The sequence below is a fragment of the Pteropus alecto genome, unplaced genomic scaffold (genome assembly GCF_000325575.1).
Source record: "Pteropus alecto unplaced genomic scaffold, ASM32557v1 scaffold196, whole genome shotgun sequence".
Taxonomy (NCBI): Eukaryota; Metazoa; Chordata; class Mammalia; order Chiroptera; family Pteropodidae; genus Pteropus; species Pteropus alecto.
The window spans coordinates 4436282-4453156 of NW_006439717.1; the positions used below are offsets into that span (position 1 = coordinate 4436282).

Genomic DNA, 16875 nt, shown 5'->3' on the forward strand with positions numbered 1-16875 from the left:
TTCTTCACATGTCTAATAATTGTTATGGCTTATTGGATATCGTAGATGATATATGATATTGAACCTATCTTCTGTTTGTTTCCTCTGAAGACTATTTTTTGTTCTAGCAAGTTGCAAGCTACTGTCCAATCCTCTTGCATTCAAGGAAACTTGGCTTCACACTGGTTGGGTAGGTCTGTAACAGATTTACCCTTTTTCTAGGGTGAATCTCTTAATCTTGAGATATTATTTTACTCTCAATCATAGTCCTTTGGGGCTTCCTATATAACACCTGAATTGTTTATCAATCCTTTCTAACTTGGCAGGGCACAGATTTTAAACACTGCTACATACTGCAACACCTGAAATTTCTGCTCAGATATTTCAATGCTTATGCTATGACTCTGCCCATTTATAGTCTTCTCTGCAATTCAAAAGCCAGCCAAAGAATTGAGGGAAGTTTATATGTTGTCACTTCCTCATTTCTGGATATTTCCTCCTGAATTTCCAGCTACTCTAATAGCCCTAAAAGGTGTTCTTTGACTTCTAGGGCCTATCCGATTATGGCTTTCTGCTTGAGTTATAGTTATCCTAAGCTGCACAGTCTAGGGAGTTCCCTAACGGGAAATGCCAAGTAAAAATGAATGTCACACAGTACGCTTCCCTTCTTTCAAATATTGAAACCCCTCCAGTGTCTGCCTCCTTCTAGTCACTTGCCATTGCTTCAAATAGTTATTTATATGTTTTGTCCAGACTTTATAGTTATCTGGAGGAGGATTAGTTTTACACAAGCAACTGTCATTATTGAAACCAAAACCCCAGTAGGATATTTTATTAGTATCTTTAATATCTTTCATGTATGAACTATGTTTCTCTCATTGAGGAGGTTCCGATGATAAAGTCTGTAGAGCATTTATCTTGTTGTAGCAGAACATATTGTTATGGAATTAAAAAAAAATTCCTGGAAGATTTTGGAAAATATACACTTCCTTTCTAAAACATGCTCATGAGAACCATACTAATGATTTCTCCCCCATGGGTTCTAACGCTAGTTTCACATACTCAATGACAAAAAGGCCTCATAAATTCCTTAAATCTCTTTGTGCTCAAAAGTCATACAATTTAAGGAACTGATACTCAGGAACACCCCTCATTTTATTGGGTCAATGGATTGGGAAAGATCATGTAACCAGGTTGTGTCATCTGAGCATGATGACAAAGCTTTAAAATGCCACTAGAAATCCAAGACATGGTTGAGACTCTCTTGCTGTCAGAATAATAACTCTCCTTAATAACAGTTTATAAAGGAAGAGGATTAGGTTAAATGGATAATATTCTTTTTTGGATATAGACTGGATTTTTCCTCATTTGGTATGCTTCAACAAAACCTAAAGTATCAAAATCTTTTATTTCTTAAGTTTTATCTGATAGGAACAGACACTTTTGATTTCAACATTTTAAAGCATAATACATTTTCAATGATCTAAAGTCAACTATCTGAGAGAAAGCATCAAATAAAGGATGAGTTTCACAGTCAGACTAACCTGAATTTTAATTCCAGATGTACCATTTATTAGCTGTGTGACTTTGGAGATGATATTTAAGCCTTCTAATCTTCAGTTTCTGGATCTAAAAAGTGTGACTATTAATAGTGAACCTATTGGGAATGCTGTGGGGTTGAAATTACATAATGTATTTAAAGTGCCTGACAAAATGTCTGACAGAGTATGTACTCAACAAATAGAAGGATATTATCATCTTGCTATCATAGTAACAATATTAATTATCATTATTACTTGTTAGCTAGTTGAAGAAAATAAGTGCAAGAAATCAAAAGAATAAGACATGATTTTTTTTTTCTTTTTGTAATACACTGTATTATTTTGGTACTTGGTTATAAAAACTGTTATGTTCAAATAGTTATTTATATGTTTTGTCCAGACTTTATAGTTATCTGGAGGAGGATTAGTTTTACACAAGCAACTGTCATTATTGAAACCAAAACCCCAGTAGGATATTTTATTAGTATCTTTAATATCTTTCATGTATGAACTATGTTTCTCTCATTGAGGAGGTTCCGATGATAAAGTCTGTAGAGCATTTATCTTGTTGTAGCAGAACATATTGTTATGGAATTAAAAAAAAATTCCTGGAAGATTTTGGAAAATATACACTTCCTTTCTAAAACATGCTCATGAGAACCATACTAATGATTTCTCCCCCATGGGTTCTAACGCTAGTTTCACATACTCAATGACAAAAAGGCCTCATAAATTCCTTAAATCTCTTTGTGCTCAAAAGTCATACAATTTAAGGAACTGATACTCAGGAACACCCCTCATTTTATTGGGTCAATGGATTGGGAAAGATCATGTAACCAGGTTGTGTCATCTGAGCATGATGACAAAGCTTTAAAATGCCACTAGAAATCCAAGACATGGTTGAGACTCTCTTGCTGTCAGAATAATAACTCTCCTTAATAACAGTTTATAAAGGAAGAGGATTAGGTTAAATGGATAATATTCTTTTTTGGATATAGACTGGATTTTTCCTCATTTGGTATGCTTCAACAAAACCTAAAGTATCAAAATCTTTTATTTCTTAAGTTTTATCTGATAGGAACAGACACTTTTGATTTCAACATTTTAAAGCATAATACATTTTCAATGATCTAAAGTCAACTATCTGAGAGAAAGCATCAAATAAAGGATGAGTTTCACAGTCAGACTAACCTGAATTTTAATTCCAGATGTACCATTTATTAGCTGTGTGACTTTGGAGATGATATTTAAGCCTTCTAATCTTCAGTTTCTGGATCTAAAAAGTGTGACTATTAATAGTGAACCTATTGGGAATGCTGTGGGGTTGAAATTACATAATGTATTTAAAGTGCCTGACAAAATGTCTGACAGAGTATGTACTCAACAAATAGAAGGATATTATCATCTTGCTATCATAGTAACAATATTAATTATCATTATTACTTGTTAGATAGTTGAAGAAAATAAGTGCAAGAAATCAAAAGAATAAGACATGATTTTTTTTTCTTTTTGTAATACACTGTATTATTTTGGTACTTGGTTATAAAAACTGTTATGCATATCTGGCCTTTCCCTGCCTATTTCTTTCTCCTACTTCATTTCTACCCTGTTTTCTTCACCAATTTAAAATTCTTATCCAGACCTTTTCAGTTTTTTAACTACACAGAACATATTTTACTTCAAAGCCTTTATTCATTCTATTCCCTGTGCTTTTGGCCTACCTTTTCATACATCTGTCTGAAGTCTTGGTTTAAATATCACTTCTGCAAAGAAATTTCCTCTCACCACCAAATCTAAGTAGCCCGTCTTTTGTCATTTTCATGACACCACCTCATTTATTTCCTTTCTAGCACTTTTCACAATTTTCAATTGTATGTTTGCTTGATGCTTGTAAGTTTTCTCCCCCTAACAAAACTGTAGGCCCTGCCCTTTCAGGGTAGTGACCACATCTGCTTTATTCATCAATATATCTAGGGCTCAATAAAATCAATACATATTTTGTGGATAAATAAAAGAACAAATGTAATCTAAGAGGATGTCGAGGGTAAATAAAGCTAGCCTGTAATTTGCCACAAATAAGTGGATATAATTAGTTCTGCAGTGGTAAAGACATGAAAAGTGATTGGGCCATTGAACTTCCAGGGATGCAGAAATAACAAATAAACCATCCAGTTATGTGTGTGTGTATCAATCAATAAGTGTGAGAATTTACTAATGTCTTAAAAATTTATGCCATGCTTTTTTTCGCCTTTTCTTTCTAGAATGGCCACATCTGTTGCTCAGTGGATCCACAGTGCCTTCAGGAACTGTGAAGTTAACTGTTTCGTGAGAGATTTCTGTTTAAAGAATGTTCTTTCATTAAAAAGACCAAAAAATAAAAATAAAAATAAAAAGTTAAAACTTAAAGCGGATGATTTGTAGGCAGCTAAGTGCAACTTTGTTAATAGCTGAGTGAACTTTCAATTATGAAATTTGTGGAGCTTGAGAAAACCACAGAAGGAAAATTCTTGGGGCAAAACTAGACTAGAATTCTGCCTCTACTGTGTCTGACATCACCGTGTAGAAGAATAGATGTGGAATACACACCATGACATCATGACCCCAGATATAAAGCCTGAACCCATCAGACCTTTGAAAGCCTCTAGCTTCACTGGTGCAGAAAATTTTTCTCTAGATCAGAATCTTCACAAATCAGTTAGATTCCTCACTGCAAAAAAATAAAATGTAAGGCAGTGAATGAATTATATTTTCAGAAGCAAAGCAAAGAAGCTATAACGTGTTATGTACAGTATACACTCTGAAAAGAAATCTGACACAAGTTATTGTAATGATAAAAATAATGCACAGGCATGGTTACTTAATATTTTCTAACAGGAAAAGTCATTCCTATTTCCTTGTTTTACTGCACTTAATATTATTTGGTTGAATTTGTTCAGTATAAGCTCGTTCTTGTGCAAAATTAAATAAATATTTCTCTTACCTTATAAGTTCAAGTGTCTTATTTAATGTGTTCCCTTTTTCCACAGATGCTTTAACACACAAATTGCTTTCTAGTTCTGCTGATGTAAAACTGCCATCATGCTGTTTTCAAATTGAAAGGTGATTTTCACTAAATTATATGTCTAAGAGAGGGGTGTGATGCATACCTTCGTCCTGCCTCTCCATCACCTTTTCTGCCCTGCTCTGTATCCCGGACGGGCTGACCTATATAGACCTTATTAATGAATTCTTTTGCCTCTGGATTCTGGTTTGGTTTGACCAGTGGAGACCACTGGCCAGATATCAGAAGGAGGTAAAGTTTGAGTATTTATTCTGCAGAATCCCTTCCTGCTAGGTCACTACCATGGTTAGTGTCTCCTTACTAAAGGCTACATCTCCTGACAGGTGGCTCTCTCTGTTCAACTACCATCTCCAGGGGCTGTTAACTTGCTTCCTCTGGCTTAGGGATAGTAACAACTCTGACTGTTTTGTCCTTGGGACGTAACTGCTCTATTTCTCGTTGGTTTCCTTATTTTCTGTCACATCTTTATAGATGGTCCCTTTGTTAAACTCTCTTTAATTAGCTGTTTGAGTGTGCCATCTGTTTCCTGCCAGGACTCTAACTGATACACATAAGGAGGGGAGTATGTGAGGTTTGGGAATGTCTTCAAGAATTGGTCCTTCACATTTTGATATAAAAATTTAAAGAATCCCAATGTTAGGAAGAATTACGATATTACATGTTAAATTATTGATGCACTGGAATCTCAGGAGGAAAAAAGTGAACTGGCTGATGCCGAATAGAGGTGGCTAATCCAATATTGCTTTATTCCTATGTTTTGCACTAAGGTGAAAAGAAGTACAAATATTACTAAATTAAATTTTAGTTGCATAAAGACGTTTTTTTTTTTTTTTAAGAAAAAAATGGAAATGGATAGGATTGGACCACCACAAGGTACAGAAATAGTAAAGTGGCTTTTAACTATCCCTTTACTATTGCTGTGGAAACAACCTAAAACGAGCTGAGCTGAGGGATAATTTATACATGTCTTAATACTTTGCATGTATAATAGTTATTGAATGTGTGAATTCAAGTATCTCTCTATATTCCCTGCATTTATAATAAATGATTTTTTTTCTGCAGTCTTTTTCCATTTAAATTTTCAGCAGAACAAAAGATCTATTTTTATCACCTCTTTTTTGCTATGGTAAATAGCAATTTAGTCTCCAAGAGGGTATTAATTTGAAGCTTTTCCATATGATTATTTTTTTATTATATAGGTTTGGTATTTCATATTAAATCTTCCTGAAAAAAAACAAACAACGTATATGTATATTGCTTTTATGAGGAGTGTATACGTATACATACTCATTATCTACATCCATATACTTGTATATATTCATCATTTAGATATTTTATGCCTTTTAGGAGAAGAAGCAAGGCTGGATTGTGTACTGCCAATCTATTATACATCTTTGTATGGCTCTAAGCACTTTGGTGGTTTTGCCGACCCTGGTTTTTGTAAACTGCTGAAAGAATACAAACTCTCATAACATTGAGAAGAAAAAAGGGAAAAATAAGATTATGTTCTTCCAAGGACAGTTAAAGCAATGAATGTGCTCAGATTCAATTTCTTTTTCCCTTCCAGGTTTATCCCATAAATAATAGATCCCCAGGAGAAATACCATTTACCCTGGCAAGCAGTAATCAATTGCTTCTTAAGAACTTTGTTCCTTGAAAAGGGGTGATTAATACCCTATTTTTTTACTCTGGAGATAATTGGCAAAATGCCATGGTTGAATTATGCCAATGTTATTGGAAAGTGAGACTAAGAAGTATGACTTTGATCGGGGGATACCCAGCTCTTTTAAGAGCACTCCTTAGTGGAAATAGTCTTTATTACACTTCCTTTATTTTCATTTTCTGAAAAAAAATCACATGAATATTTAAATATGATTCTTTGATAATTTATGTATAGTAATCCATATCATTTATCTCTCTTTCAAAAGACTGCCATATTGCTTTTTCTCTTGCCTTATGTGCTGATAAAGAGAATCATGGATTTGTTCAATTACACTGAGGTGTCATGGAACTCTTTTCGTCCTCCCCCAAACTTGATCATCTCAACCAAAGTTGAGATCCTCTATAATTGCCTTTAAAAAACGTACAGTATATCAAAGTTCTAAAACAGCCATCAATACTCTGAGTATTGGAGTAGCAGAGGTTATACAGTTGAACAAAACTAAAGTTACATGTAGTGAATAAAGAATAAGCTTCAATTCACTAAGCATTAGCTCATCTATCAAATTCAACGTTGCTGACTAGTTAGGAGTTCCTCCGAAGGTCAGCAGATCCTGCAGACACCTTCATGGTCCCAGTCCTGTTGATCTAGCACTAAGCATTGATGAGAACAATTTTTATTTTGGAGCAAGACTTTTTTTTTTTCTTTTTTAATGTAGAGTGTTAGTGGTATGATAGTAAATTGATCTCAGAGAGATTCGTGCCGAACAGACCCCTGAAGGCAATAGTGAATGCTTACACTCTGTACACTTTATTCGCTATGGTACCTGGATACTCCCCCTTGGCAGCTGTTCTGTTACAGTGAAGTTGGCTCATTGTGTTCTTCCTGACCTTTCATTACCAATGCACTGTTTTCTGACCTAGAATTCAATATCTTCCATAAAGGAATTGTCACCTTTTTGCAGAGTAATTGCCCTTACTTAATAGACTGCAGGTAGAAAGGCAAGAATGCCTTTAGCTATAGTGGCTCTGGATCTGTAGTGAAATAAATTGACAAAGAATAAGATCATTTAAGGAAATTTCAATAGGATAATCTGAGTCGCAGTTTTTTGTATTCCTTGTATTTACCAGGAAGCTAGGACAGCTCTCCCAAACCTTTGTCTTTTGTACTAGGATTATATCATTGTTCCTGTTTTAAAAACTCTTTTTTATTTTGAATGAGAAATGGCATATTATTGTCATCACAAAATATTGTATTTAAAACATGCACCCCCATTTATCTCCAGAGTTTGATGCTTTAAAATAACATTCTGGAATAAGAGTGTCACTGTAAGTAGAAGTAGAAATGATATCAAGTTTATTTTTAAGTAATTTTTTTTCCTTTCTTAAAAACACAGCTATATATAAGGGAAAAAAACAGAAAATATAAATTTCTAAAATATATATATGGAATCCAGAAGTAAGTGTTATCAAGAGATAAATGGCCTTATGGAGAAAATATGAAAACACACTGAACAAATATTTTTTGAGGACGTTCCATGTACCAGGTACTGTTCTAGGCAATGTGTGAAGAGTTTACAGAATGAACCAATTTCCGAAAAACAGTCATTGCACTGTAGAGCAGGAGCACCCAGGTACCACACAGTGAGTACATAAAGTATGTACAGAGTGTAGACATTCATGTATTGCCTTGTCATGCATGGAGTTCACATCCTAATGTGGGGAAAGGAAATTAACAAATAGATGCTATGTCAGATCAGGATAAGTGCTACGAAGAAAACAAGCTGTGTTGGGGTAGCAACATGGGCTAGGGTGATAGTTTAGGTAGGATGGGCAGGAGGTCCTCAAAGATAAAGTGACGTTGGAGCATATGTATGAATGAAGTGAGGGAGGGAGCCATCTGCATACCTAGAGGGTTAGAATTACAAGCAGAGGGAAGAACTCTGTGAACAAATTCCAAGATGAGAGCATGCTTTTATGTGGGTTGAGTGGAGTGAGCAAGCCAAGACTTACAGAAGATGTGGTCAGAGAAGTGGCTGGTGACCAAATCACATAGGTACTCCTAGGTCATTGTTAGAGATTTGCAATTTTATTCGTAGTGGGATGAGACTCCTTGGAGAGTCTTGAGCATAACAGTGACATAATCTGATTGACAATTAAAAGGATCACTCTTACCTCTGTGTGGAGAATAAGCAGAAATTGGGGAAGGGCTGGGAGTGTGGTGACTATTGAAGCAGGAGATAAATTTATACTGCAAAATTTCAGGCAAGATAATAAAGGCTTAGGGAAGTGTAGTAACAATGAGGGTGAGACGTGAGAGCCAAAGGGACTTTAACATTAAAGAAAATCCATTTAAATGAAAAAAATGGGTAGGAAGACTTAAATATCATAAAATGTCAATTCTCTCCAGTATTTCTAATGGGAGGAGGTGGGAGAAGATTTTTATAAGATGATTTTAAACTATTATACAAAAGCAAATGGCCAAGAATATTTTTAAGAGTTCTATTTGAGTGGCAGGGGAAACTTGTCCTACCATATACCGAGATGGTATGAAGCTATAGGAATAAATAAGATACGTGACAGATTGATACATATAATAGTATTAAGACTTCAGAAACCATCCCATGCATACATATATGGATCTTTGATATGTGAGAGAAGTTACACTGAAGATGTGGGCCTGTGGAAGTTGGTTGTGGAAAAACAAAATGATAAAATTTTATCCTTATTTTATACAAATCAATCCCACATAGATTAAAGACCTAATTATAAAAATCAAAATAAATGTATGAAGAAATTTAAGGAGAATATCTTTGACCTCAGGTTACTTTAGAATAGACTCAAAAGGCATATATCATAGAATTACAGTTAAATTCTACAAATTGACCAAATTAAAAAGTAGGATAACACTTCTTATTGGGAAGGATGTGAAACAACTGGAACTCTTGCACACCAGCAGTAGGATTATACATTACATATACCTCCAAACCACATTTGGAGGGCAGTTTTGCAATACCTAAAGTTGAAGATGTGCACTCCTCATGACCCAGCACTCTTAAGTGTGTAATGTAGAGCTGCACTGTCCAATACAGTAGCCACTCGTCAGTTGTGGCTATTTAAATTTAAAATAATTAAAATGAAATTAAAATTTAGTTCCTCAGTTGCATGAGCACAATTCATGGGCCCAATGAGCACATTTCAAGGGCTATTATATTTGATAGTATGATCATATTTTTATCATTATAGAAATTCTGTTGGACGGCATTGATCTATAGAAATTCTCATATACATACACAAGAAGACGTGTAAAGTATTCACAACAGCATCATTTGTAATACAATTCTAGAAGCCACTCAACTGTCAATCAATAGGATTACTGATAAACAAAATGTGGTATGTTTATATGACAAAATACTCTAGAGCATGAAAATGACTAAAAACTCCATATAGCAGCAATGGATGAATCTCAGAAACAATGTTTAGAAAAAATCGAGATACATAAAATGCATGCATAACAGAATTATATAAAACTTTAAATGGGAAAAATCAAGCATTTTAAAATGCATGGGAATGATAAACAGCAAATTAGGGTAGTGGTTGTCTCTGAGAGGGGGAGAAGGGTGCCAGGTACACAGGATGCATAACTGTGTTAGCATAATTTGTTTATCATTTTATTCTGTGTATTTCAGGTATTTCAAAATAACACTGTCTATTGCTGGCATTTAGCTAAGTGAATTTACAAATGGATTAAATGTGTTTTTATTTATATTTCCATTCTCAAACTAAGCCAGTTAATTTTTCTCATGTATGCATGGAAGTCATAAGATTTGTGGAAGCAAAGCTTTAAACAATTTTATATGGTAATGCCATATATAAAAGGTTTCCTAATTATTTTTCCTAATTATTCCTAATTGTTTTTTAAATAAATACAATACTCCTCTACAGACAAAAAGTAAAAGAAAAAAATACCATACACCTTTGCTACTGTTTTTATTTTTCTTTGCTCTTTGCTTATGCTTACATATTTTACATTGCTGTGGTCACATTATCATTTTTATTTCTACCTTTTTAATAGCATTTTATTCTAAACAATGCTTATATTATTAAATGTTCATAAAATTTTAATGACTGGCAAATATTGGTTTCTTTGAAATATAAATTATTTGCTTCTAACTCTTTTGCTATTATAGATTCTGCTGCAATTCATACCATGTAAATTATTTCCTTAGACTATATTATCAAGAGTAGATTTAATGAAGCAAGTATGAACAGTTCTAATGATGTGGTTTAGCTTGTTTTATTGCTTTTCTGTATCAATGAACAATTGCCATCATTGAATATTATAAACTTAATTTTTGTCTTTGATTGTGTTTCTTTTATAGGCATAAAATAGTACATTACTGTTTTAATTTTAATTTATTTAAATAACTGAGGTTAAACTTATGTAAACATTGTCATTTCTACTGACAATGTCCTTTGTTCTTATATCTCTTGTGCTTTGATGTTTTTCTTATAAATCGGAATGAAAAATATTCATGTGTAATTGTTAGAAATCCTCTGACATATTTTTGCCAAAATTTTTCTCAATATATTGTTATTTTTTAGGTTTTTTAAAATTTTTGTTATAAAGAATTTTAATAGATATCATTGATGGTTACTTTAATAACCTCTTATATTTCTTAAAAATCCAGATTATTATATCTCCGAAAACCTACTTGTGCACATTCCAAAAATGAGAAACTCTCCACCTCCAGAAACCATTCATTCCATTTTTGGAACCTCTGTTTGAGTTCTTCTGAACATTGGATAAAATCTATTTACCTTAAATTTAAACTTATTTCACATTGGTCCTAGTTCTACTCATTGAGACATACTGACAAACTTCTCTTCTGATATCCTTCTAGAACCCTCTTCTTCCGGTATAAAATTCTCCAATTCCCTTAGTCTGTCCTCGTATAAGATCTCAGTTCTCTTCTAGATGTTCTCCGGTTGTTCATGTGCCTGTGTATGTGTCAAGCCTACAACCAGACTCCATGTTCCAAGAGAAATCTCTTCAGCCAATGACAGTTGGTTTAGGAACTGAGGCTGTATATTGGGACTCATTTACTAGACTTCTCTATTTTACAGAGAAGGAAAAAAATTTTTTCCCAGTTCACCAAGTGATCTCTTCTGATATATTTGAAATTCATAAAAATTTTAAAATGCTAAATAAGAGAACATTTATATTTAAATTATATTCTCCCAAGTGTGTTTATGAAATCGTCTTTCTAAGAGCATATTCAATGCTGTGTAAAATCACTTTCTATTTGGTGGTATATTACTATTCCACAAGGAACCCAGTGGCATGTATTTTCTACTTCAAATTGATTTTTCTAGTAATTTGTGCTTTTCGTCTATAGTAAATACATTTCTTGGTGCAGATCTTCCTGCATCATCTCATCATCTCTAAACGATATTTCAAAGGAAGATAACTTTGCCTTGCTATGAATAAAACGGCTTGATTTTATTTTAGTAATTTGAATCATTTTAACAGCCAAGCAAAGCCAATAGAAACAGCATCATATCACTTTGGTTAAATTCTCATTCTACATAGAGCCGGACACAAGTCAAACACTTTCTTAAGTGATGATTAACAATAAAGACAGAGTTATTGCACTGACACATTTGGCCCATGTTTTTTCAAGGTTACTTTTTATTATTCTATATGTGATATATGTTAGCCATTCTAAAGTTTGGTTTTATCTGCCTTTTTTATTTATGGAAAACTGCTTCTACTTTGGCATTTATCAAACATGACCTGTTCCGTTTATGTGTTACTTTATGTATTTTTTTAAAAGTTACTGTCTTTCCTGGTACTCTTACTGCTTGATAATCATCACTTTGTCATTATTCTGAGGAGGGAAGCCAACTTAACCTGGTCTGCTCCAAACCACAGAGCATCCTTTGAATGCTGCATGTTCTCTACTGAATATTCCTGAAAGTAGGATTTTTATGTCTTATCTGTCTTTTAACTTCCACATAATAGGGTGACTAGTGCAGAATAGAATCTCTGTTACTATTTTTTATGTTCCTGAATTTTTTCAGTTTTATTGAACTATAATTGACAAATAAAAATGTAATATATTTAAAGTGTACATTGTGATGATTCGATATACATTGTGAAAGGATTTTTGTGATCTGGTTAACACATTCATTGATAGATGACAGATGATTGATATATAGTATGTAGATATAGATTTAGATAGATAGATGATAAATAGATGATAGATGATAGAGATAGATAGATAGATGATAGATAGAGAACATTTAAGTTCTATCTTCTTAGCAAATTTCACTATACCATAGAGTGTTATTGTAGGGGCTTAAAAACTAATTTTCTTCCCACCTTCTTAGTTCATCTAGCTGGGCTAATAATCAAATTAACAGAGACAGGTTAATAGGAGAAAATGTCTAACTTTATTGTACAAATGCTCATTCAGAGTTGCTCTAGAAAATGAGACCCAAGGGCAGATTGGGCAGTTGAAGCTTATTTGCCATTCGGGAGCTAAGGAGAAGCAGAGGTTGTGGTTTGGGACTCAAAAAGGCAGGAAAGCAATTCACATTGGAATCGCAAATGCTTGGTAAATAAATGTTTGCTGGGCCATCTTTAACAATGGGACACAAAAAGGACTTTGAACAAATGGGCCTTGCTAGGTTTCTGTCTATCACACACTAGTTAATATTAAACTATAGTTATCTGTGAGATATCTCCTCGTCCTGGAGTAGGTCTTCCATTTAAAGTCCTTTCAGGAAGTTAAGGGGAAAGTCAAAGGATTTTTTTGAAGCTTCTATTCCTTAATAACCAGCTTAAAATCAATACCTCGAAAGGCATATTTTGGGGTGGCAAACTCTGCTTCCCTTCATTAACTGTTGTCACCAAGTTAGATACTCAGACTTTATTTATCTTACAGCCAAAAGTTTGTACGCTTTTACCAAACTTTTCTTCTTTCCCCTGCTCTGCCAATCCCTGGCAGCTACTATTCTACTTTCTGTATCTGAGTTTGACTTTTTATTTTAGATTCCACAGATAAGTGATACCATGCAGTATTTGCTTTTCTCTATCTGGATTCTTTCACGTAGAATAATGCCTTCGAGGCCCATCCAAGTTGTTGCAAAGTGCAGGATTTCCTTACTCACGGTTGGGTAATACTCCATTATATTTATATACCACATCTTCTCCATTCTTTTGTTAATGGACACATAGACTGTTTCCATATTTCGGCTATTGTGAACAATGCTGCAATGAACACAGGAGTGCTGATATTTTTTCAAGATCCTATTTTCATTTCTTTTGGATACATACCCAGAAGTGAGATTGCTGGATCATATGGTAGTTCTAATATCTATCACATAAGGTTGTCTAGGAAATTACATTTATTTGTTTGTTTATTCGTTTATTTATTTATTGTCTCTGAGACTATATAAATACTAAGGCTTTAATTAGGAAAGTAAATAAAACCAAAGAAAGTTTACCATAGAATGCAATACATAGCTAATCCTGAGTAACTGTGCTTTTTAAAACAAAATAAAGAAATTTAAAAGTTATTCTTAAACTTTAAACCACCTCCCAAGGTTACAACAAAAATGATGATCAATATGAGGAGAGATTGACAACTCCCACTTTTAAAGCAGGAACTTTCCTAGGTCCTGGTCAACTCATAAGCCATGCAAGGGTGCTGATTGGAAGGAGAGTATAACATCTGCCTGGCTTCCATTCTCTGCCACCTTCTGGAACCTACAGCTGAGGCCAATATACACCTACCTGCTGACTGGACTTCCTTGATCAATCCCAGATATGGGAGAATCTGAAGAGATATTTTAAGAACTTTAGCTCAATTCTGTGGTACATGGCATCTAGTGACTCTTGTTCCTCATCTGGATCTAATTTTTGGTTTACTTTTTCCTAAATTGTTCAAATGCCTGTCTTATACCTAAATTTCTGTGTCATCCTTTGTAGTTTCTTCTCAGAATCTTCAGTTTTGGAACCTTAAATTGTTTCTTCAAATCTCCTCCCAAGGACTAGATTCTGAATGATTTCACTGAAAGCTGCCCAATGAATACCAAATTAAACTATATAGCATGAATGAGAAATAAAATTTAATTGTGTTATACTACTGAAATTTTAATGTTGTTTGCTACAGCACTTAGCCTAACTAATATCTAGATTTTCTAGTATAAATTGGAGAATATGGCTTATCAGGTAGAAGGTAGTCAGCAGACTGAAAATCAGGAACGTGCTATGCTATGGAAAAGACATTCGCAAAAATTATTACTAACAATAATTTGGTAGGCAGACCATGTGCTTATCGAATTGCAGCCCTAGGGAAAGGGGTTAGAAAACAATGTTAGTAGTCTATTCTAACTAGCATTGTCTGCATTTGACAAGATTTTATAAGGAAGAAATGAGCTCAGAAAAGACGTGGCCACTTTGCAAGCGGCTATGAGGGGATAGAAAGAGTCTAAAAATGTGGGCCATCAAAGGGTTGGAAATGTCTTCTAGTTCCCAAATAGAAAGTGATGTGATTCAGAAAGGCTTTGCGTAACCCAAAATCTTCTGTTGAACAAAGTGATTAAGTCTTACCACAAAGATCACATTAATAGCCATTTTTGGCCACCATTAAATTAAGAAGAAAAAGTAGGGGAATTAGATTACAATCAAGCTGATTTGAGAACAATATCTGGAAAGCATTTTTGGGGTGTGCTTACAGGCACATGGTACTTACTGCAAGCAAATAAACCTGAAGCTTCATTTATGAGGAAATTGCATGGCACATAAAATCTGAGGGTGGTCTAAGGGAGCTTGTAATTAAAGAGCATTAAAATAATCTTTGGAAAGGCAGTGGGCTATCAAAGCTCTGTAGCCCCAAGGAAGGCATAACATGCTTCAGATGTGAGAAGGAAAATAGGAGATAAGGAAGAACCTTCCAAAGGGTAGAGGCAGAGGGCCAAGAGAATAATGTGCAAGAGTTCCTTATAGAGAGCTGACCCAGGAAAAATCGAGATCATCTTCTGCTCTCAGGTAGGGAGCTTTCACAGCGTTAAGTCAGCTGGATTATCCCTGACCAGTATCTGCTGTGTCTCCCTTTCTTACCTTTTCCCAGTGGAACTATTTGTTGTGGTGGATGTCAAGAACATATTCTAAATGCATAGGTCACAGGACTATGAGGAACTATATCTGATGTGTTGTAGAGAAAGTGCATTTCCTGAGACCCAGGACTTTTAACTGGACTTTGGAAGTGAGTGTAATCTACATGTGGTGGGGGAAGGCGGGGCAGGGGGGCAGAGAAAATGAAAATATGGTTACCAGAAAGAGTAGACTATGGTAGAAATGCTAATGTTCACCACATCCATGTTCTGTTTTCTTGGACACAGAGAAGAACTACATTTCCCAGACTGCTTTGCAGGTAGGTATGGTCAGGTGATCAATTACCTACTGGAATGTGGGCCAAAATGAAGTGGTCTAATTCTAGGCACAGCCCATTCAACCTCCTACAGCGGAGGACTCTGAGACCCTGGAAAAATGGTAGAAAACTACAGCTAACAGGCCAAATCTGGCTCATTGCCTATTTTTATACAACCCATAAACTAAAGTGGCTTTACATTTTAAAAACTATTTTTGAAAATAAGAAATACTAATTTAATATTTAAAATTATATAAAATTTAAATTGCAATGTCAAAAATAAAGTTTTATTGGAAGCCATCCACATTTTTTATGTATTGTCTTTCTACATTTACATTACAATGGCAGAGTTGAATAGTTGCAACAGGGACTGTATGAAGTGCTTTCATTGCTGCATCCTGCTGACACAGTGCATTGTATATTTCAGTGATGCAGTTATAACTTGATGGCATTTTGACTGCCACGATATCATTTTATTTTATTTTTTTACTATCAGTGCATATTCATCAAATCAAAACAAAGGAGGAAGAGAAAAGTGGACTTCAAATGGCACATTTTTAAGGCACAGTGAAGTGTGGTTTATTTTGTTATTAAATTAGGTGGCAAAGCATTGTGTTTTTATACAATGACCTTTCAGCTGTGGTAGGCAAAATAACACCTCCTACACAAAGATGTCCATATCCTAAATCCTCAACAAGCCACTGTTTTTAGTCTGAGATTGCTTCCCTATATGGCAGTGGGTGGTGTGTTTGTTTTGTTTTTGTAATCTATACACATACCAGCAGGTCCTGGGCAAGTTTCTTGTGATGCAACAGTGTAAGCAAAATGAATCACTGTAAGTCTTTAACAGAATATGCCAATCTACTCCAATAATCTTTTTTAAAAAAAGTTAAAAGCAAAACCTAAAAAACAAAACAAACAAAATGAAACGAAATGGAAACATATTCATAGATAGAGAGAACAAACTGTTACTAGAGGGGAGGGGAGTGGGGGGATGGGTGAAAAAGTTTAAGGAGAATAAGAGGTACACAATTTCCAGTTATAAAATAAATAAACCATAGGAATGTAATGTACAGCACAAGGAATATATTCAATAACATTGTAATAACTTTGCAAGGTCACAGATGGGTACTAGATTTATCATGGTACCCTTGGTACATAGTCACATCTTAAAGTATATAAACGTTAAATCACT

General features: G+C 34.4%; 1 protein-coding gene across 4 annotated transcripts in view; it reads left to right on the top strand.

Annotated features, from left to right (window-relative positions):
- NELL2 (neural EGFL like 2) overlaps nt 1-4507 on the top strand; it is a 300528-nt gene extending 296021 nt beyond the window's left edge. For 3 of the 4 annotated variants that reach the window (XM_006916875.1, XM_006916874.1, XM_006916876.1), the window contains one exon: nt 3782-4507. In XM_006916875.1, coding sequence (XP_006916937.1) covers nt 3782-3832 — 51 coding nt within the window. In that variant the 3' untranslated portion in view covers nt 3833-4507. The remainder of the gene's footprint in view (nt 1-3781) is intronic. The other variant, XM_015593155.1, reaches the window with a different exon arrangement.
- The last annotated feature ends 12368 nt before the right edge of the window (nt 4508-16875 follow it).